Source organism: Sinocyclocheilus anshuiensis, unplaced genomic scaffold, assembly GCF_001515605.1.
Source record: "Sinocyclocheilus anshuiensis isolate Anshui unplaced genomic scaffold, SAMN03320099.WGS_v1.1 scaffold210, whole genome shotgun sequence".
In the NCBI taxonomy this organism is placed as follows: Eukaryota; Metazoa; Chordata; class Actinopteri; order Cypriniformes; family Cyprinidae; genus Sinocyclocheilus; species Sinocyclocheilus anshuiensis.
The window spans coordinates 793,804-816,830 of record NW_015547666.1 but is presented as its reverse complement, the minus strand read 5'-3'; the positions used below and the strand labels follow the sequence as shown (position 1 = coordinate 816,830).

Here is a 23,027-nt window from a genome sequence, read left to right as displayed (position 1 = left end):
AAATAAAATCTGTAAGTGATCTGTGTGAAATTATGTGTGTATCTCAAAAACATGATCACATGCCATCCCAAAACCAAAAGAAGAAGAGAAAAGAAAAAGGGAAAATAAGCATATTTTTAGCCATTACGAGTTTTCTATTTATTTATTAAATAGTGACACACTATAAGCATAATTTTGTTTTGTAACCTTGTTTGTTACTGTAGTACAGTACTTCGACGTGTTGATAATACACATCATTGTGTGCTTCATTTAAAGAACATATTGACGTGTTGTGTTCCCTTTAATATATATTTTCTTTAAAAGGCCTTAAATTTACCTTCATAAAACTAGTGTTGCTTTCGTCAACGAAAATTATGACTATATTAGGAGGCCATGATTGACAAAGGCCAGGGGGGCAATTTGGCCAGGACACCGGGGTTACACCCCTACTCTTTAGGAGAAGTGCCATGGGATTTTTAATGACCACAGAGAGTCAGGACCTCGGTTTACCATCTCATCCGAAAGACGGATATATGTATGTGTGTGTGTGTGTGTGTGTGTGTGTGTGTATATATATGTATGTGTGTGTGTGTGTGTTATCCCGCTCTGTGTGTGTGTGTGTGTTATCCCGCTCTGTGTGTGTGTGTGTGTTATCCCGCTCTGTGTGTGTGTGTGTGTTATCCCGCTCTGTGTGTGTGTGTGTGTTATCCCGCTCTGTGTGTGTGTGTGTGTTATCCCGCTCTGTGTGTGTGTGTGTGTTATCCCGCTCTGTGTGTGTGTGTGTGTTATCCCGCTCTGTGTGTGTGTGTGTGTTATCCCGCTCTGTGTGTGTGTGTGTGTTATCCCGCTCTGTGTGTGTGTGTGTGTTATCCCGCTCTGTGTGTGTGTGTGTGTTATCCCGCTCTGTGTGTGTGTGTGTGTTATCCCGCTCTGTGTGTGTGTGTGTGTTATCCCGCTCTGTGTGTGTGTGTGTGTTATCCCGCTCTGTGTGTGTGTGTGTGTTATCCCGCTCTGTGTGTGTGTGTGTGTTATCCCGCTCTGTGTGTGTGTGTGTGTTATCCCGCTCTGTGTGTGTGTGTGTGTTATCCCGCTCTGTGTGTGTGTGTGTGTTATCCCGCTCTGTGTGTGTGTGTGTGTTATCCCGCTCTGTGTGTGTGTGTGTGTTATCCCGCTCTGTGTGTGTGTGTGTGTTATCCCGCTCTGTGTGTGTGTGTGTGTTATCCCGCTCTGTGTGTGTGTGTGTGTTATCCCGCTCTGTGTGTGTGTGTGTGTTATCCCGCTCTGTGTGTGTGTGTGTGTTATCCCGCTCTGTGTGTGTGTGTGTGTTATCCCGCTCTGTGTGTGTGTGTGTGTTATCCCGCTCTGTGTGTGTGTGTGTGTTATCCCGCTCTGTGTGTGTGTGTGTGTTATCCCGCTCTGTGTGTGTGTGTGTGTTATCCCGCTCTGTGTGTGTGTGTGTGTTATCCCGCTCTGTGTGTGTGTGTGTGTTATCCCGCTCTGTGTGTGTGTGTGTGTTATCCCGCTCTGTGTGTGTGTGTGTGTTATCCCGCTCTGTGTGTGTGTGTGTGTTATCCCGCTCTGTGTGTGTGTGTGTGTTATCCCGCTCTGTGTGTGTGTGTGTGTTATCCCGCTCTGTGTGTGTGTGTGTGTTATCCCGCTCTGTGTGTGTGTGTGTGTTATCCCGCTCTGTGTGTGTGTGTGTGTTATCCCGCTCTGTGTGTGTGTGTGTGTTATCCCGCTCTGTGTGTGTGTGTGTGTTATCCCGCTCTGTGTGTGTGTGTGTGTTATCCCGCTCTGTGTGTGTGTGTGTGTTATCCCGCTCTGTGTGTGTGTGTGTGTTATCCCGCTCTGTGTGTGTGTGTGTGTTATCCCGCTCTGTGTGTGTGTGTGTGTTATCCCGCTCTGTGTGTGTGTGTGTGTTATCCCGCTCTGTGTGTGTGTGTGTGTTATCCCGCTCTGTGTGTGTGTGTGTGTTATCCCGCTCTGTGTGTGTGTGTGTGTTATCCCGCTCTGTGTGTGTGTGTGTGTTATCCCGCTCTGTGTGTGTGTGTGTGTTATCCCGCTCTGTGTGTGTGTGTGTGTTATCCCGCTCTGTGTGTGTGTGTGTGTTATCCCGCTCTGTGTGTGTGTGTGTGTTATCCCGCTCTGTGTGTGTGTGTGTGTTATCCCGCTCTGTGTGTGTGTGTGTGTTATCCCGCTCTGTGTGTGTGTGTGTGTTATCCCGCTCTGTGTGTGTGTGTGTGTGTGTGTGTGTGTGTGTATACATATACACATTCACAAAATTTTAAGTAAAACCAAATAAAGTGGTTATACATGTTGAATACTCTTTAAATAAGTAGACTCTGTCGCTGGTAAACATGAAATAGTGATATTAATTGACACTTGTTTTCATATACATTAAATAAAAAGGAAAATGATGAAATAGCCACTGTAGCATAATCAAGGTACAGTCATTAAAATGAGTTTTAGCTTTCACAGTCATTATATGATGCATAAGATACAGTAATAAAAAAAATCACATTTTCCACATAATTTAGCAACTGCAACTGAATTCTGTTAGTTCGTATAAAACATGCTTCATTATAATTTACTGTCTTGAGGAATAGGAACTAATAGTTTACATTACTCGTTTTTTTTTTTATCACAGTAAAGCACTTGTAAGATGCATTCACACAAACAGAGTCATAATCATTAAAAACCAAAAGGAATGTAAATTGTCAATTCTTTGTCTCTATCAGAAGATGAGCTGCTGCTTTTCCCAGGGAAATTCAAATTGCACATAATGGCACAATTTATTTATTTACAGTAGGGTACAACGGGGCTAAAGGCACACCTTAAGAAAAAATTTGCTATTCACTGCGCCTAAAATGTATAATTGCAGAAAAAATATATTGAACATTAATGGAGCAACAGATTTTGTGTGAAAATAAATCGTTCAAGTTGTTTATTTTGTTTAAAAATCTTATACATGTATGAGGTGGCAACACACACGTGGTAAAAGGCACAGTATCAGCTAAAATAATGTTGTTGTTTTTTTATAATGTCTAAGTTAATACTTGTTCAAAACAATCACTTTAGCAAAGTTTGTACTATTTTCTGCTTAGTTTGAAAAATATTTTTAAAAATTGTTCAATAAATATACTGTCATTAAAATATGTTAATATAAAAAAATATATATATTTAAAAATGCAGAAACAAAATCATTTTAATAAGTAAAGATTCTGAAAGTATTGAAGGAGATCCAATAATAATTGTATATATATTTACAGTAGTAACAACAAATGATATTTTATTATATGATATGATTAATATCATGTTTTTAAATATGATGGTTTCATTCTAAACATGGTGATTATCTTGAATATGGACACCCAAAATAATATATGATATTTACCATTTGAATGTCAACAAATGGAAAAGTCAGCTATCTGTTAATTATCCTGTTAATTACTGTGCGCCTTTAGCCCCAACAGCAGGGGCTTTAATTAAACTGTTGCTTTAATTATCTTACACAAAACTGAAAATTGTTAAGACCTTTGTCTCAAAATATATGCATTAATTTTAGCGATTCTCATTTGCTACTTAAATCTACAACATTTTAAAAAACATAAAATATTAGATCAAGCAAGCACAGAATCAACTTTGCACTGCTGTGCGCGATCACGTCAAAGATCAGACAAATATACACGTGCATCTTGAAAAACGGATGTTTTGGAAAGTGCTACGCCACGTTTTTGTGCCATCTAGTGGTTTAGATTAATAATATCAAAGGTGTCTTTTACCTTGGGGCGCCTTTAGCCCCGTTGTACCCTACTTTAGTAAAAACGTGCAAGGATATGATAATGTAAGTTTATTCAGAAGTAGGCCAGCGCTTTTTACCCCAAATACCATACTTTTACATATTCTTTCGTTATTTAAAAACTGTTGCTTTAATTATCTTAAACAAAACTGAAAATCACAAAGAAGACCTTTCTCTCAAGATATATGTATTAATTTTAGCGATTTTCATTTGCTACTTAAATCTACAAAATTTTTAAAAACATAAAATATTAGATCAAGTAAGCACAGAATCAACTTTTCACTGCTGCGCGCGATCGCGTCAAAGATCAGACAATTATACACGTGCATCTTGAAAAACGGATGTTTTGGAAAGTGCTACGCCACGTTTTTGTGCCATCTAGTGGTTTAGATTAAAATAATATCAAAGGCGCCTTTAGCCCCGTTGTACCCTGCCATTTATTTTTGATTTGAATGTTTATCTGATTTCTGACAGCACCTGAACCAGAACTCTGCGGCACAGTTTGGCTTTGATGAGAGACTTGGCCACCCAGCGGGTGGCGTAAGCGCCTGAGCGATCCACTTTAGAGTAGTCTTTCTACTACTCTACTACTAGAAGGCCCCGCCACCGTAGAGTCATTGTAAGCCCTCTTTTGAGGCAGGCGCAAGCGCACGAACCACGCTTGCAACATGCTAATCATGCTAGCAACATACTAATCTAATGAACATGCCAGCAACGTGCTAATCATGCTAAAACATGTTAGAAACATGCTCATCATTAAAACATGCAAACAACATGTTAACAACATGATAATCATACTAAACATGCTGACAACATGTTAAATCATGTTAGCAATGTGTTAAATCATGTTAGCAACATGCTATCAAAATCTGTCTAATCTATCTAAACTTTCAAACGTCAAGCTTTTACAACTGCTTCAAACTTTCAAGGCTTTCTCAAGCCAACTTCAAAGTTTGTTCACAAACTTTACTTAGCAAGTTGTTACCTAAAAAGCAAAATCATAAAAAAGTACTCAAAATAAAATAAATGTAACTGAAATAAAATAAAATATTAAAAAAACGTACACAATTTATTTCAGCTAACATTTTCCTTTTTTATTTAGTTCAAGAGATCAAATAAATTAAAACTAAAACTTGAAATTAAATAAGTGAATTAATTAATAAAAATGAATAGGGCCTAAATACCATATAGACACATTAAAAAACAAATACAATTGACAAAAACACCAAAGTTTAAACTAAAATTAAAGAGAAAACAGAAAATAGAAACAATAAAGTCTAATTACAAATATTAACAAAACCGATAATAGTGCATCAATGGCACTAAAATAACACTGATCTGCAATTAGTTTTTTCTTTTAAATCAAATTTTAAAATCTACATACATTTTTAATACACTTCTTTCCCAAGAAAACACTTCTCCTTTGAGGAATAAAGGCATACTCTGTACAGTCTGGATTCTGATGGCTGTCGATGTTTTTATCGTTCAGCAGCTGCAAAGAATCATTCTGAAAGTGAGCACACTACAGAATAATGCTGGTAACCAAAAAAATACTATAGAAGTCAATGGCTACCGGCAACTGTTTGTTTGCCCACATTCTTCAAAATACCTTCTTTTGTGTTCAACAGAAGAAAGAAACTCATGCAGGTTTACTCATCAGTGGCATAGCCAAACATCAAACCCTGTGGAGAAATATGACAAATTATTCAACATAAATGATTTCAATTTATTTAAATTTGACACAAATATTCAAGATGCATTCAAAGGTGCTTAAAAAAAACTAACTGGGAATGTCTTAAATAGAACGTGCAAGCTGCCCAGCTAAACACCATTAAATCTTAGATCCATATTTGTAAAAACAAGCATTTCTAAGCCAACATCATGTCATTTATGAACATCTGAAATATCATGGATGTCATCGTACCACACGCCACGTTGGAGTCCGGGTCCTGTGCCAGGTAAGCAGCCACAACAGCATCACTGATCTGATCACACATTTTATCTGTCAGTAATAAAGACAGGCATTAAACTACATTAGTAGCCTATCAATATTTCGTTTGAAGGTGTGATTTATTGATTATTCATTGAGCGTTATCCTACTGATCAAAATTGCCTACAGACACTGAGGATGTTTATCTCCACAGTACAAGTAGCATTAATTACAATACACGCATTCATACAACGTGCAACACTGTAACTGTAATAAATGTAATGTTCATTGCATGTCAATAGGCTATGCATTACATGTATCATATTTACCGGAATGTCCTTCTCCTACAGACTCAGACGTGAAAAGGAAAGTTTTTCCTGATTTGTTATGACCAAAGGGATTCATGATGAATGCAGACTGCACAAAACTAAGCTTTATAAACGCAACTACAACTAAAACTTCCAAGTGCGACTTTTACACCCTGTTGAAAAAAACAGCATATGCTGGTTAGGTATGTTTTGAAGCTGGGATGCTGGTTTATGCTGGTCATGTGCTGGCAAAGGACCAGCATAAACCAGCAAAGGACCAGATTAAACCAGCAAAGGACCAGATTAAACCAGCAAAGGACCAGATTAAACCAGCAAAGGACCAGATTAAACCAGCAAAGGACCAGATTAAACCAGCAAAGGACCAGATTAAACCAGCAAAGGACCAGATTAAACCAGCAAAGGACCAGATTAAACCAGCAAAGGACCAGATTAAACCAGCAAAGGACCAGATTAAACCAGCAAAGGACCAGTTTAACCCAGCAATGGACCAGCTTAAACCAGCATCCCAGCTTCAAAACATACCTAACCAGCATATGCTGTTTTTTTCAACAGTCTAAACAGTATGAATAACTTTAGTGGGCGTGGCTAAAGAGTTAGTATTTACTTTAACCAATCACAAGTGACTCTTTTGTCAGGCAGAGACATAAATAGAGATGAGAGGTAGTAATTCGAAACCCACTTCCGTGACGGCTACACGTCATGGGGTAACACATTTGCATAATGTGCGCCAATGTTCTACCAAAGTCCTTTTTTTTTAGGGTATTATAGTCTTTGGTTCTAAGTTGGCCAGCCGCGAACAACTTGACCCCGCCCACAAAACACTAATTTTACTGACAACTGCTTCTCTAATCTCGGGGAGTTCAAGGGGATTTACAAAACCCTTGCTGTTGAAAGATTGATCAGTATCCTGTTTATTTGGACCAGCTGCTCCACTGATTCACAACCTGTAAGTATGATAAATAATAGATGTTTATATTTTCTATAGAGCGTTCTAAAATACAGAACTACTGAAATAAGCATATAGTTTCCGAAACGTGTTGTACGCAGGAGACCAATCACAACAGGCTAGACCAGGGGTGCCCAAACTCGGTCCTGGAGGGCCGGTGTCCTGCAGAGTTTAGCTCCAACCCCAATTAAGCACACCTGAACCAGCTAATCAAGCTCTTACTAGACATACTAGAAACTTGAAGGCAGGTGTGTTGAGGCAAGTTGGAGCTAAACTCTGCAGGACACCGGCCCTCCAGGACCATGTTTGAGCACCCCTGCTCTAGGCCCATTCACACAAAACCTGCTCCTTGTCCGTGTTATCTGATCTTGGGAATTTCCGCACTAGTCTAAGATCTTCACTTTTATCTCGAAGAGGAAAGGTAGGATTCCGCTTCCTGCTTATAAAGAGTATAACAGCTAGAGGGCTGATCCTGGATTAGGTTTTGCTCTATCTACTAAAACTTTGCCCCTTGATATTTAAAGTAAAATTTGTAAACACTAATAAACAATTATTAAACAATTTTTAAAGATAAATTTTGATAAAATGATAAAAAATGAATAAAATAAAATAAATAAACAATCAACAACAACATTAACAACCAAATTTCTAATTATCATTTAGAATAAATAATAAATAATAAACTAATAATAAATCTAAACTAATAAAGTAATACATTTTGCCCCTTGAACGTTAATGTAAAAAAGGCTAATAAATATAAAATAATAAAATTAGTATTTAAGTAAGGAAATGAAATTAATACAATTATAAATAAATAATTTTGTAATAATATAATAAAAGTATAATAGTAATCATAATGTTAATAATAAAATATTATTATTTGGAGTACAGAATTATTAATATTTAATGAATTAAATTGCATTAAAAATGTAAAATAAAAATAAACTTTGCCCCTTGATATTCAATGTAAAATATGGCAATGCTAATAAATAATTATAAACTATTTTAAAATATTTAAAGTAATGCAAATTAAGATAATGATGATGATGATGCATATGTAAATGTATTAAATTATGTTAGTAAAAATAAATTTTAAAATGCCCCTATTATGCCATTTCCAATATTGCCTTTCATGCAGTGTGTAATGTAGCTGTATGTGAATGTAAACGATCTGGAAAGTTGTAAAGCTGAAAGTGCACGATAAATAAAGTTATTGTCTCCCAAAATAAAGAATCGACTCTGAACAGCTGAAACGAGTCGTGAGTAATTTGAATCCCACTTCAGTGACGGCTACACGTCATGGGGTAACACATTTGCATAATGCGCGCCTATGTTCTACATGTTGGCCGGCCGCGAACTTGACCCCGCCCACAAACACGTCATTCTACTGACGACTGCTTCTCCAATCTCGGGGAGTTCGCTTGCTGTTGAAAGATGGATCAGAATCCTGTTTATTTGGACCAGCTGCTCCACTGAATCACAACCTGTAAGTGTGATAAATAATAGACGTTTATACTTTCTTTAGAGCGTATCGTTTCCGACACCGCTGTAAGCCGTAGACCAATCGCAACAGACTAGGCCATCTGACCAATCAGAGAAGAGTAGGCTCACTGAAAGGAGGGTTTTAGAGAGACTGAATCTTTGAACTGCTTCGAACGAATCGTTCGAGAATCGCTGGAAAATGAGGTGATATTAAATGCATATTTTGAGAAAACGAAAGCATTTGACCTTGCATGCATGTAATCCTATTGTAGGAGACTCCCAAAACAATATTAGGAACCGTAAAAATGGCATAATAGGGGCACTTTAAGCATAAACCACTGTCCTGTTAAAGCGTCCTCATGCCAAAGAGTGAATTAAAAAACTTTATCTGACGGATTTTCTAAAGGGGAACTTCACGCTGCAGTTCTTAAAGCGGCCGCTAGAGGCAGCACAACTGAGATTGACTCGAAAGTAAGCCCTGATATGACCTCTTAACTAGTCAGCTAAAATGCTTGATGTCTGTCAATAAATATTTGTCCGATTTTAACCTTTCTCAGTGTGCACAGGAATGGCATTTTGTGTTACTTTTCTCAGCGCTGCGCAGATTAGACCAATCACAATCGTACTTGATTACTGGAAATGGACTTGTTTTGGCACTTTATGAAGATTGCTGGAACGTATTTCTCTTTGTATATCATGCAACTATCATTGGAATAAAGAAATGTAAAGGGTAATATCAGCTTTTAGTCAATAAAATGGGATTTATCTCAATTTATCTCAAATAAAACAGATAAATCCCTGATGATACGAGCGTGTTTTAATGACGGATTCGGCTTTGTGAGCCTCTAAGCGCCCCTTGGAGGAAGACTCTGTTATGGAAACGTACTGTTAACCAGTTAACAGGTTTTTACTGTAGCATTTTTACAGTCTTTTACTGTTAAAATCACACTAATTGTTTACAGTGTATGTCAGCAGAGCGGCGCAGGGTTGAGACTCGTGAGGAGCCAGTAGGGAGTGTGGTGCTGGTTAATGTGCAATCTGTCTGGGAGGGGAAGCTCTGTTTGCAAATGAGTTCTCTCATGTTTCATCCTGTTCCTTTGCGCTCGTGTTGTAGCTCGCAGGAACGAGCCTCTCTAGAAACCCTGTCCTTTAAGCAATGGTCTAACTTTGGAAAACCCTCTGGCAGCTAGTTGGACATCTGAGGAAGTTTCACATAAGTTTAACAGATACGTGTGTATTGTTATTTGTGTATTGTTATGTGCAGTGTTAGGGATAAGGCAATACAAGTAACGAGAGTTACGTAATCAGATTACTTTTTTTCCAAGTAACTAGTAATGCATTACTTTAAAATTTACAATGGAATATCTTGAGTTACTTTTTCAACGAGTAACGCCATTTACTTTGCTCTCTCATGTACTGACTGACGGCTGTCCTGTCCTCATGTTGAGAGAAATCTGGAGTAAGTGCAGAGGCAGAGGCATTTCCTTCAGCCTGAGGCTTATTCATTTCACTTTCGGTGTGGAAGGGCTTTCACGGTTGCCAAAAATAGAACTTCTGGTTTTTTTGTTATTAAGCAAGCCCAGCTCGTACAAAAAGTAATCCATAAAATTGACACAATTAGTTACTATTTCATGGAGTGACAAAATGCATTACCTTAAAAGTAACTTTCCCCGTTACTGGTTATGTGTATTGTTATTTGTGTATTGTTGTGTTGGGTCCATCTTGTTTTTCTCGTTATAATGTAGGCTGACTACAACTCTGAACCACAAGCGCCTGGCAAACTCAACCAAGTTCAGGATCAAGTCAATGATGTTAAAGTCATTCTCAAAGACAACATCAACAAAGTCCTGGAGAGAGGAGAGCGGTTAGACGACCTGATCGGCAAAACAGACGATCTGCAGGCCACGGTGAGCCTTTGAGACCCGTCAAGGTCAAAACTGAGACCAATATGTAGCATTTCTTGACCATGCTGATCTCTGTAAGACCTCAAAAAGGCATTTAGTGAAACTTAACATGGTGCCAGATGATCAAACCAGTCACAAAACATTCTTTTTCATTTTTGTTAATAATAACGATTGATTATTTGTGTAATTATCTTGCCTAGGCTGACTCGTTTCAAAGGACGTCCACGCGTGTTGCCAGAAAGATGTGGTGGAGAAACACCAAGATGATGATTATAATTGGTGTGGTAGTGCTTGCCATCATCATTTTAATCATCCTGTTAGCAACAAAAGTCATTCCCACCTAATACAACCCATTTTATTACAAGTACACTAAGCATTAATGACTTTTTTACTATGAAAGAAACTGGATGCATGTATGTATAGGTAATTTTTGACATTTCCTGTAAAATTCTATATAAATCTGGGGCGAATATGTCAGGGGTGTATGCATATGCATTATGTGGTTTTTACTTGTTTAGGCTGTTATCCTAATATAATGGGACTGAAAGCAACAGAATTCATTGTAAGTGAAAAATGTTTCAGGATGTCTTGCTTTGAGACTAACTGCTGTGCTTGACACATTCATTCCAAAGACCTCAAAAACCATTTCAATCCTAATTACATTTCATTACACACCTGCATACCTTCATTACGGCACTAAAGCGGTGAATATGACAGTGACTCATAGGATTCCTGGAACATTTCTCATGCTTTAACTACTGTGAAATCACTCTGCGCTTGTGAAACTGATTTTATACCTTGACAAAAGTCTAGCCTGGGCTGGGTTGAATTTAGAGCTTTTCTTGGTATCTTTACATTCAAACCCTTACAGTGTATCAGTCAGTAGCTGTCTTTGTCAAGAGGATGTATGGCCTGTATAGATAATATTTTATATATGGGAAATACTGATTGGCATGTACTTATTGTGTAAACATAATTGCATGACAGAAGGAAGCCTTTAGAGGAACAGTTCACCCAAAAGTGAATTACTTTCCTACTGGAAACAATATAATGAAAGAGAATCTAGACTATCACACTCCAAAATGAGCACCATGTAAGTATAGTCCTTATTACTCAAATCGAAATGGTGTAGGATTTACTCTAAACAATTTACAATCAGAAATTTCTATTAAATTTCACAAATAATTACATTGAATTTAACACGTAATTTTTAAGTAGAACGACCGAAATTTAATTTGACTGTAAAACGTAATCCAATAATGTTTATACAAAATATAATGGTAACGCTTCACTTAAAGCCTTTAAGTATAATGCACTATAAATGTATTGATAATGTGCATTGCAATGCATTACATCTTTTCATAAACTATTGCAACCAAAGAGAAAATGCATTATTATTTGAAGGGTTTGTTGTGTTTTAAGCATTACACTTTCTGAATAAATAGAGAAGTATTATAACTGTGGTTAGTTATTCATGAGACCATGCAAGGCATTATAAGTTGCATTTCTAGGCAAAACTAATGCATTAAAACTACTTTTATAGTGCATTATAAATTGTGCTCGAAACCCAGTTAATTTCCCTTATAATGTCTGAAAAATCTAATTATGCTTTTTTGTTATTTTAAAGCTGCTTTACTGGTGTTATATTGAAAACAGCAGCAATATTTAACATTAAGGAGAGTAAAAGATGAGTCTTCATTTTTGGGTGAGCTATGACTTTAATCTCTGCAGAAACAACAGGCGTAAAGGTTCATACACTTTATTTTGTTGCATTTTCCAATGGTTTACATGACTCTGTCGCAAAATACTGCCATATGAAATGAATATTAAATGGCCTACACTCTGTACGCACTTGTAAGCAATAAATTAATAGACCTGTATACAAATAATTTGGGCTCTCTATAGTTCATTGTACTCAACACAGCAGGGAATACGATTATAAACGTACACAAGCTACAACAAATTACACACAAAAACAAATATTCTGGACGTTATAGTTCGAAATAACACTTGAAATATTCTTTAGCGTGTGTCCTTTAGATTTGAAATGAACTGGTGAATTAAATGGCGACCAAAGTGTAGTAACGTGTTGATCAACTCCATATTTAACAAGTCTGGCCCTCTTGTTTTCTCCTCTCAGGGTTGGCTTGCGTTTCGCTCGTCCGTCTGAAAAACAAAAAAGAAAATAGCAATTACGCTTCAGAAGGACACAAACTCATAAAATGTACAGGAATCCCAATTCTTTAATAATTTCAACAAGGAGACAAGACATGACTTTGAAATCGAATAATAGCAAATACAATAGTGTTCAATTAAAAACTTGTGGAATCGTAACATTTAATGCGCAACCTTGCATCGGTGGAAATTGAAAGACAAAAAGGAAAGCATAGCAAGCATAACAATATGACCTTTCCAAGATTTCAAAAGGTTAAAAAGAGAATCCATTAGATGAAATTAACACGGTTTACAGGTGAAGCTTTTTCCACCGCTGTCAGTAGAAAATCACACAATACAAATATAAAAAAAGCACTTCTCCAGCGCAGCGGCATCCAAGTACAAACCGGCTTTTAGCTCATGGACTACAGGATATTACAGCTACACGAGCTACAAGTAAAGAAAAGCAAGCATTACAGGTAAGATTAGATTAGAAGTGCATATTAACACTGGAAAGTCCAGAGAAAGCCGTATCCTTCAAAAAGTGAACAGTTAATTTTAATTCCGGCTCTCGTCTCATATTTTACCATTACTTGATGGTGCCTGGAAAAAATGCCATTACATTATAATATATTATTACATAAGACCAATCCCAAGACGTTTTAAGAGGAACATTTTAATACAAAAAAAACCAAATAAAAATACACACAAAACAAAAACAGAAGATAAAAGCTTGACGTGTCCTTTTTATGTTTTTGTTGCTGTAGTTGTTTTTACAATTCGTATACAGGATGTTGGAAGACCATACCAAATGGGAGCATTCGAGAGCGTACGCCTCTCGTACCCTGTCCGCATTGAGCGGGCCTGAGACAATCGGGAAGTCAGCTCATGGCCTGCAAGGAAGTTCCCGCTGGCAGGTACAAACAAGGTATATGTCAGAGTTAGGAGACAACATTCTTCGGCTTTCTTTCCTTGTAATTCCTTATTTTCTGGTACCCATTTAGCAGTACTGTACCTGTTAATTTTTACAGTTAAAAATGGCAAGAAACAGCCAAAAGCCAGCTGTTACATTACTGCCAAAAGTCTCTATGTTACCACTACTGTAAAGCACTTCAGGGTGCTGTGAAACTTTAGAGAAAAACAAAAATTAAGCAACGTACATTACAAAAAAAATGTTTACAAATGGTGATTTAGAGACGCGTCGGCGTGAGCAACGCGCCAACATACCTGCACGTTTCCCGTTAATACGGCTTGTAACTGTTTTGATGGCCGCCTCGCCTCGGGGATTTGCCGTAGCCGCTCTGCTGATCTAGAGTTAGGAGCACAAAACACAAACAACGCAGACATCTACGGTTAAACGTGCTGGCACACGAGCGCTCGAGAAAGGCGGAAAACAGAAAACAGCCTTAGCAATTTCGGGTTTAGAGCCAATTTCGTGACACTTGCGAGATACTTACGTTAATCGTATTCAAACATTCTTTCAAAATACTGTATTGTGAAAATGTGGTGAGAGAGACAGATCTGTGGCGTGAATGAAAGTTTGAAAACTGTTTATTATTTTCTAAAAACGACCGCCTTCCGGCAGTCATTTCTTGCATGGCCTACAGATTTACATGTCCAATGGATTCAAAGGCACTTTGACAGATGTGTTTTGGAAGCTAAGACATCCCTTTCTATATTTAGCACCATAGTTATTATAATACATATGTACAGTATCGCTTTGTGCAAGCAAGCCTTCCCTGTAGGACAAAAAGCAACTGCAGCAGTGTTCTAGAGATTTCTCTCGAAGCGTAAGGCATGTATGATACAAGCATCAGATAATTTAGTGCACAACTGTCATAGTCCGGGTCGAGTACCGACAATCCACGATACAATATATCCTTAGTTTTTTCATCTGTGCGTTCACAAACAGTATTACATACTGCTGTAGTCACCATATCCGTAGTAGTTGTTGTAACCCGAGTAATCATAGCCCCCGTATCCACCATAGCCTTGATTGTTGTAGCCATAGTTCCCGTAATTTCCATAACCTTGATTCCAGTAATTTCCGTATCCCTGGTTCCAGTTCTGATTGGGACCTGCAACAGACGCCAAACGCACATCACCGTTAATAACATGTGCCATTAACCTAAGTGGACTGAGGTATCAAAACAAAAAAACAACAACATTTAATTCAGATTTTATGAACATAATTAAAATGCAATAAAATTTAAAGGGTTAGTTCACACAAACATGAAAAAATAAATTCTGTCATTAATTGCTCACCCTCATGTCGTTTCAAACCCGTAAGACCTTTGTTCATCTTCGGAACACAAATTAAGATATTTCTGATGGAATCTGAGAGCTGTCTGACCCTGCATAGACAGCAACACAACTGAAATGTTCCCAAGTCCAGAAACGTAGCAAGAGATCTGTAAAATAATCCATGTGACATCAGTGGTTCATCTGCAGTTATACAAAGCTACGAGAATACTTTTTGTGCGCAAAAGAAGAAAAAAAAAATACTTTATTCAACAATTCGTCTCCTCTGCATCACCCTGTAAACAGCGTATGCTGTTCTGTGTCAGCTGCCTGCGTCACGCCGGATCTGTTTCCTACGTTGTTGTGATTTGATCTGAACGGAAACAGCGTATCCATCCGTGTGACGCAGCTGACACAGAACAGCATACGCTGTTTACGTCCAGCGGATATTCTCCAAAATGGCGCTACAGGGTGATGCGGAGGAGACGAATACGATGAATAAAGTCGTTATTTTTTCTTTTGCGCACAAAAGGTATTCTCGTAGCTTCGTATAATTGCGGATGAACCACTGATGTCACATGGATTATTTTACAGATCTCTTGCTAGGTTTCTGGACTTGGGAACATTTCAGTTGTGTTGCTGTCTATGGGAGGGTCAGACAGCTCTCAGATTCCATCAGAAATATCTTAATTTGTGTTCCGAAGATGAACAAAGGTTTTACGGGTTTGGAACGACATGAGGGTGAGCAATTAATGACAGAATTTTCATTTTTGGGTGAACTAACCCTTTAAAGAAATTCCAAAGGTTTACAAAGCAATTCCCAGAAATATTAATAATGATCAAAATGCCAAGTACAGAATTCTTAATTGTATTTAATTAATTATTGTTCATTTTATGGATCACATTGGAAGAGCACTTCATGCACCAGTTTATTCAGTATATAACTATTTAAAAATAAGTTTTGATATTTCTATAAATTTATCCTGAAGTGGTGTACATTCTGTGGTGCTCAACAGTAAAGTTAACGGATGTGTTTATTGACCTCATTACTGTAATTAGTCTAGAAAAATATGGTTCAGATGATTAGAAGTATCTAATCACTTTAGAAAAAACATTTATCTATCACATCAGAGTAGAAGTAGTCCAAATTAATCATACAAGTGTTTTGTTCGCTAAATTTGGAATTTCTTTGAATTGCAATTCAGTAAATTATTTTTTCAAGTCAACATTCCAAATTCCAACATTCTGTTTTTGCTCCACTCTATCAAAGCGTTAATGTGGTGTTATTTCGTGTGCTGTATTTTCCTGCATGCCGCACCTCCTCTGCCCCTGGCTCTGCCGGCGTATCCTCCTCTTCCGCCCCACTGCTGCTGCTGCTGGTACTGCTCCTTTGACATGGCCACCTTGACCTCACACTGCAGACACAATGACAGGGTCCACATGACTATCAGAACGACAACAACATTCACCGTCAAAGCTGTCAGGAGCATTTCACCCACAAATAAACGTTGTGGGTCAATATAAAGCCTGACTACTGATTCTCAGTTCTCACATCACAGAAAAAAACATGCAAATAAAACGAAGTACCTTTTATTTAACTGCATTTCCACATGCTAATTTAGCAAACAAGTGATTTTTGGCAAAAAAAGATTGCGATATGTACCATTAAAGTGATATAAAGCTGTGGCCTAAGAAAGAGTTGTAGGAATTTAACTAAAACAAGGGGGAAATATCACTAAAACGTTTTTCCAGCATGTCATGTGTAGCTCTCCATAGGTTTTAATACATTTGTACAAAAAAGCTATTTCCTCACATTGTCTTCATGAGGTTTTATAAGTCTATAATACAAAGATCTTTGACAATATTTCACCAGAAACAGTTTTTGTTTTAAAATAATGAAGGTATATAACATTTATGATTTATGTCAGATGGCAGGATCATGCAGATTAGGATCATTTTAAGACCGTACCTTGCTTAAACCGATGTTGTGGTACTTCTTCTCCATTATTTTCTTTACTGGCTCCTCCTCTTTAAATGTTATAAAACAAAAACCTCGTCTTTTATTTGTTTTATTCTCCATTGGCAGCTCAATGGACTCCACCTGAGGAAAGTATAGAAATGTAAATCATGTGGTGTTTTGTCACATATATATATATATATATATATATATTACAAACGTCTATCAGCTTTACACTTTCTCTATACCTCTCCGTAGGCGTCAAAGTACTCTCTGATCTTCTCCTCTGGAGTATCTGGGGAAAGACCTCCTACAAATATCTTCTTCACAGGCTCTTTGGACTTCATGGCCTTCGCTTTCTTAGGGTCGATCGCTTTTCCATTCAGTTTGTGCTCCTTCTGTGAGATCACCTTTAACGAGGAACAGAGACGCATCGAGATTTGATTTAATCAGTCACAGCTGCCTCAAAACTCAAATGGCATAATTCTAACAGATTGATAAATACACACACACAAATATCTATCTGCCCAAATACCTTTTCCACACTCTCAGCCTCTTTAAACAGAACAAACCCAAATCCCCTGGACCGGCCTGTCAGAGGATCCAGCTTTAAGGTGCAGTCGACCACCTCTCCAAATTTAGAGAAGTAGTCTTTCAGGTCTTTCTTTGTTGTGTCCCAACTCAAGCCTCCAACGAACAATTTCCTAAAAACCAAAAAGTCTGATGTTACAGCAGATTGTGGGGGAAGACATTACAGTGATTTATATCGGCTGAAAACCCTTATAGGTCAAGTACTACATAACAAAAGACAAACGATAACAGGGTTTCTGCAAGGTTTATGAAGGAAAATTATAAGACCGCTTAAAGAAAATTTAGGGGAAAATATTAAAGGGAATACGCCAATATGTTCTCTCAATGTAAGTGTCTAACGAGAACACAATGAGCACAATTTACAACCAATCTCCATTACTTTTTAATTAATAATACCAAAACAAAAAGCTTAACTACTAGAATATGGAAAAATCTTTTACTGTCCTTCTAAGTATTTTTGTCAGTGAAAATGTCTAAATACAAGATGCTAAAGGATGTATAAGAAGTCTTTGTTTTCTGGGATATTTATCAAAACAAAGTGAATTTATAGTTTAAAAAAAGGACAAATACCTGCTATTAGGCTCAGAGAAAGCAACTTGGTTAAAAGCGAAAACAAGTTTTTATTCCCCGCTGACAGACAGCCTATGTTCTTGTTTAAAAAAAACCCCACTTACATCTTAAGTTTGCATTTGAAGTAAATATATCTTGTTTTAACAATATTTTGCAAAACGACAAAAATACTGACAAATATGTTAATTTTTGCATTACATGGAACATTTAATGCCACGATTTTATGACTTCGTGTTTTTGATACAATTTAAAACCTATTAGGCCTTCATGTGTAAATGAAAATTAAGACTTTAAGACCTACATTAAAGGGGTCATATGATGCGATTTCAATTGTTCCTTTCTCTTTGGAGTGTTACAAGCTCTTGGTGCATAAAGAAGATCTGTAAAGTTGCAAAGACTAAAGTCTCAAATCCAAAGAGATATTCTTTATAAAAGTTAAGAGTCAACCACGCCTACCTAAAACGGCTCGTTCCAACACACCCCCACATGTCTACGTCACTATGTGGGAAGATTTGCATAACGCCGCCCAAATGTTCACGCAACGAAAGGCGTAACTTATTCTCGCTGTAGTATTGTTGTTGCCACCGCCGCCATGTCGCGAAGATGCTGTGTGTTTCGTTGTGAAAGCGAAACTACTTTGTTTGGTCTTCCAAAAATGGACACGACTAGAAATCAGTGGTTAAGTTGTATTTACAACACTGTTCCAGAACACTTCAACCCAAATATTCAGATGTGTGCAGCACATTTTATGGAGGATGAGGACTGTTTCCTGAACCAGTAGCCTAATGCATCTGTAGCACAAAGGCTGTTTCTATAAAGTTGGGCAACTATAAAGTTCCAACTTTGCAAGGACAGTCTGGCAGTTCTGACTCAAAGACTGTAAGTACATTTTTTATATTTAAAGGATTAGCCACTCACGATTCAAACGCAAGTTTTGAGCAGTGTAGAGTAGGGCTTGTTGTTTGTCATTTCTCCGATCACAAATGCAGACAGGGATTTGTTTACGCGGCGAGATGCAACGCAACGCTTAAAAAGACAGTATAAGTCATTATAATCAGTAATTATGTTCCCACTGGAATGACACGTTTATAATGGGTTTTAATGTTTTTGTCTCGTCGCTCCGGCCTGACAGGGCATCATCACAGTATGGTGAGGGGCGTAACATTTCCGTCACACGCTTGAGGTATTCGGCCAATCACAACGCACTGGATAGCTGGCCAATCACAGCACACCTCGCTTTTCAGACCGATGAGCTTTGTAAAAGTCGACGCGTTTCAGAAAGGCGGGGCATAGAGGAGAAACAATAATGTACAGTATGTGGAAAATAATGTGTTTTTTGAACCTTAAACCGCATAAACACATTTCATTACACCAAATACACAAAATAATGTTATTTTTAGCAACGTCATATGACCCCTTTAAAGCCTGGGTTAGAATCCTTTAAGCCTTACTTTCATTTGAAAGGTTGACATTTCACACGACGTTTAGTCATTGATTTATGATAAAACTACGCAACAACACGCTATGAACAAACACCAATGTGAGCTATTAAACACATTAAGAGTTTCTCGTTGGAAAAAGACAGTTGACATTTGACAAACTTGCATTTGTGTGTTTGGAAACCGCTGCAGCCTCATGAATATGCGCACACGACTAATGAATATTCACAATGTCTTCCACAGCGCGACTGATATATTGACGTTATTAACAGTTTGGCCCTTAATTATGTGCTCCATAATGATAAACAGATACTAAAACAAGTCGATTGTTTTTCTTATTCGAGAGAAACCCCTTATACTAAGTCGGATAGCCTCTGAAGACTGGGGAGAATGACCTAACTAATCGACTAGTATATTGTAAACCGTGTATATTATTGTTTATTTGTAGTCAATCAGCCGAGACTCACCCCTCATCTTCCTCGTTTTTACTGGCGTCTATCTTCGAGCCCTCGGCCTCTCCCTGGCCTCCTTCATCGGCCCCCAGGACCTCCTCTTCTCCATCACTCTCCTCCATCTTCATCAGCGGCGCTTCGCCCAGGATCTGCTCCTCCGACATCGTTGATCAGTTCTCGGCGAAAACGCGGGCTATTGCAGTTGTTTTTCCTGAGGAGAACGTCGTGGGTTAAAACGCGACTGAACTGGCGGTATGTCGTGTTAAATTAGGCTCGGAATCGCGTTTGTTTTAGTCTGCTTTCAGGAGGTCGATGGCAACGGCGTCCATTCACAAAATGGCGGCGTAGCGGAAGTCGAACGTAATGACGTCACAAAGCGACGCCACGTTAACGCTCATTGGTTGCACTTCTGTACATTGAGCAAATACGTTTATAAAAATTATATCACGGGTGTAGCCACCTATAACACACTATAAAACATGAATGAGAAAATGAAAGAAACACAGCACAACAATGTCATTCCTTCGCAATTTTTAATCCCTTTATCCAAAAACCTTCAGGAAAAGAACTAAAATACAAAATAAAGGACATTTTTTTTCTATTCAAGACTTAAGAACACATCAGCACAAAACCTACAGGTTCAATCTGAACAAAGCACGGAATAAGACAAGCTTGGAAACAAAACGCCTCGCTATTTACAAGGTTAGACACTGAATCCGTCCCCACAGGACTGAATAACGTTTTTTTTTTTGTTTGTTTTAATAGTTGTTTAAGGACAGGAATCCACAAGCTGCCTCCGAGGAGCAATGTCGAAGTCAGCCTGCCGACCTACAAGAGAAGATACGCAAGATGAACCACTCGATTTGGACAGGTTAAAGAAAAAGAAAAAACAGCACGTCCATGTTTCAGTGTTTAACTTCTTGAGCTGTCGATTTTAAACTAGGAAAACCATCATTAACGATTAAAGATCATATGCTCGACGTCTTAGATTGACAAAACGGCTCGTAAGCCAGCAAAAGCCTCAGCGACCAATCGAGGAGCGAGCCAAACGTCTTCCCCTTTAAACCGAAAATTGTCATTTGCATTTAGCCAATAATACGGGAGTAGGTTTCATCTGTCTAACACAGATTTGTCAGCTTTCAATGGCTTGGCAAACCCACTTTACATATGATCTTTAAAGGCTACGCTTTAGGAAAAGCCTTGAGGTGAACCCATTTGAAGTTCTCTATGGCCTCTAAAGAAAAAGCAAGCATTATGAGAGAGTTTATGCAATTAATGACTGAAACCAAAGAATAAATCACTGAAGCTCCACAACTGAAACACAAGAGCACTACAATTGAACAAGAGAATACAACAATGAAGCGGTTATGAATCACTTTTAGGTTACGTTAACAAAGTCCTGGAAAAAACACATTTGGATCTGTTAACAAAAACCAACAACTTAAGGAAAATGGGGGAATCTCCTTTTGTCTTTTTGTTTGTTTTACGCTGGTACAGGAAGTTTGAAGAGACCATACCACAGGACAGCGCTTTCTCGTGCATGCCGTGCTCTCTGCCCGCTATGTGCGACGCCCAGAGAATGTCGCGGTCAGGTGACACACGGCCTGCAATGAAGTCCCCGCTGGCAGGTACAAACAAGGTACAATAATCAGAATTAGGGAAAGAAAGGAGAAATCAGGAGAGGCGCCCTTACTCTGTACCCCTTAGCTGTACTTTACCTGTTAGCATTGCTATCAAGTCTCTAAGTTATTCCATTACGATCACCTGTTAAAGCAGGAGGAGGAAAAGGAAAACCTACAGAAAAACACTTACGTTTTTCTGGCATGCTAAAAAGGCAAAATGGCTACACAAACATTAATTATTAAAGATCTATAGACATGTGTTGTTCAACTCTGGCGCATTGATATGCGTAGTCATATAGTGTCTATTGATCTTTAACATTGAGCTCGGGTCCAGAACGCAGCAAAGATGTGACCTTACCATGAACATGAGCGTGTTTAGCCGCTTTATCAATACGGCTGGTAGCTGTTCTGATGGGTTCCGCTTTCCCGCGAGGCCTTGCCATAACTGCTCTGCTGACCTACAGAGATTACAAACATATAAAGCAATTTGTACAGTGTCTTTTTTGTTGTTGTTGCACTTTTTGAGAATGTTTGCTGCTCTTTGCTTTCCTACAAAACCACTGTACCTGTACTGTAATGCACCTGAGCAAATGGCAGAAATTATCCCTAAATATAGTGATAAGAGACCTGCCGCGTAGCAGTATTACAACGTTCGTGTAAAGCAATTAATACCTAAATATCACTAAATGTGGATAAAACCTACACATAACTGTAGGTTTGGTTGGGAACAACTTTATGTACTTACAAAGCACTGAAACACTTTTGTAAACTTTTTATTTGATTTTTCAATTTGTATTCGGAGCAGTTTCATCATTTTCATTGAGATGGTGTACATACATATATATATATATATATATATATATATATATATATATATAGAGATTATATTCTATATGTATATCTTAGAGGTGTTGCCACGGTTCGTCTGGATTTAGTCTGTCTCAGTTTGTTCTGTTTCTTCATGTCATTCCAGTGATACACCCCAAAACAGCTCTTATATATATATGAAGAGTTCATTTGCAAAAACCGATAACTCCATTTTTTTTTTCTTCCAGAAATCACGTTTTTTATTGCGCATTCCAAGTAATATCAATCAAACTGCAGTTGGGTTGTTTTGATTAAGTAATAATAACTTAAATACAGGTAATCTACAAAATTAAAGTTCATTGAAAGTATGTTTTATTTTACATATTAAAAGTTTGTTTTATAGCAAAAGCAGATAACTCCACATCTCATGTTTTAGATGTTTGCAAGCTTCCGTGAAAACGTTTCAGCTTTTATTTTCCTTTTTCGCCTGAAAATATCACAGGTTCATCAAGTTTGTCGAAATGATCCTCGATCACTTTTAGTCAGCTTTGACGAAACTCCTCTCAGCTAGCACGTCTTTTCAAAGTGAAAGTAGCCTTGTCACCTGACCTGAATACAGCGCGCTGATTCGTTAAAATGGACTTATCAGCTTCTGTTCAAAAACAACAAGGGCGCTTGTCGGCTTCTGCAGTGAAACGTGAACTCACGACGCCTTGAAAGTGGACAAAATCGGCTTTTTGACAAAACGTGTTTAGGGTTCAGATCGCGCTATTTGTGGAGAATAATGCACGGCAATCAGCTCTCTTTTTTTTTTTTTTTTTTTAA

General features: G+C 37.9%; 3 protein-coding genes across 9 annotated transcripts in view; 1 reads left to right on the top strand and 2 right to left on the bottom strand.

Annotated features, from left to right (window-relative positions):
• The first annotated feature begins 9,495 nt into the window (after positions 1–9,495).
• LOC107702596 (vesicle-associated membrane protein 8-like) lies at positions 9,496–12,258 on the top strand. The gene is made up of 4 exons (XM_016504965.1): positions 9,496–9,686; positions 9,823–9,828; positions 10,210–10,372; positions 10,570–12,258. Coding segments are annotated over exons 2-4 (309 nt in total). The 5' UTR covers positions 9,496–9,686; positions 9,823–9,826; the 3' UTR covers positions 10,714–12,258.
• LOC107702593 (heterogeneous nuclear ribonucleoprotein D0-like) lies at positions 12,068–20,206 on the bottom strand. 4 transcript variants are annotated; one of them, XR_001635779.1, is made up of 9 exons: positions 19,789–20,206; positions 17,257–17,425; positions 16,970–17,131; positions 16,734–16,865; positions 16,083–16,179; positions 14,446–14,601; positions 13,751–13,832; positions 13,332–13,433; positions 12,068–12,535 (listed from the first exon to the last, which is right to left on the bottom strand). XR_001635779.1 is itself a non-coding variant. In XM_016504958.1 (8 exons), the coding sequence occupies exons 1-7, from the start codon at positions 19,935–19,937 to the stop codon at positions 13,765–13,767; spliced, it is 933 nt and encodes a 310-aa protein (XP_016360444.1). In that variant the 5' UTR covers positions 19,938–20,206; the 3' UTR covers positions 12,068–13,433; positions 13,751–13,764. The 4 variants fall into 4 exon arrangements, 3 of the variants coding, with proteins under 3 accessions (XP_016360444.1, XP_016360445.1, XP_016360446.1); XM_016504958.1 differs by having other exon boundaries at positions 12,068–13,433; XM_016504959.1 differs by lacking the exon at positions 13,332–13,433.
• Positions 20,207–20,525: 319 nt separating this feature from the next.
• LOC107702595 (heterogeneous nuclear ribonucleoprotein D-like) overlaps positions 20,526–23,027 on the bottom strand; it is a 5,695-nt gene continuing 3,193 nt past the window's right edge. For 2 of the 4 annotated variants that reach the window (XM_016504963.1, XM_016504961.1), the window contains one exon: positions 20,526–21,853. In XM_016504963.1, coding sequence (XP_016360449.1) covers positions 21,783–21,853 — 71 coding nt within the window. In that variant the 3' untranslated portion in view covers positions 20,526–21,782. The remainder of the gene's footprint in view (positions 21,854–23,027) is intronic. The other 2 variants (XM_016504964.1, XM_016504962.1) reach the window with 2 other exon arrangements.

What these genes read in the sequence shown, in the direction of transcription:
- LOC107702596 (XM_016504965.1), top strand. An exon ending in CAGACGATCTGCAGGCCACG is followed by an intron (nt 10,373 to 10,569) that starts GTGAGCCTTTGA and finishes TATCTTGCCTAG; the next exon opens with GCTGACTCGTTTCAAAGGAC.
- LOC107702593 (XM_016504958.1), bottom strand. Translation starts at nt 19,937, where the DNA reads ATGTCGGAGGAGCAGATCCTGGGCGAAGCGCCGCTGATGAAGATGGAG. An exon ending in AAAAACGAGGAAGATGAGGG is followed by an intron (nt 17,426 to 19,788) that starts GTGAGTCTCGGC and finishes TTTGGTTTTTAG; the next exon opens with GAAATTGTTCGTTGGAGGCT. An exon ending in CAGAGCCAGGGGCAGAGGAG is followed by an intron (nt 14,602 to 16,082) that starts GTGCGGCATGCA and finishes CGTCTGTTGCAG; the next exon opens with GTCCCAATCAGAACTGGAAC.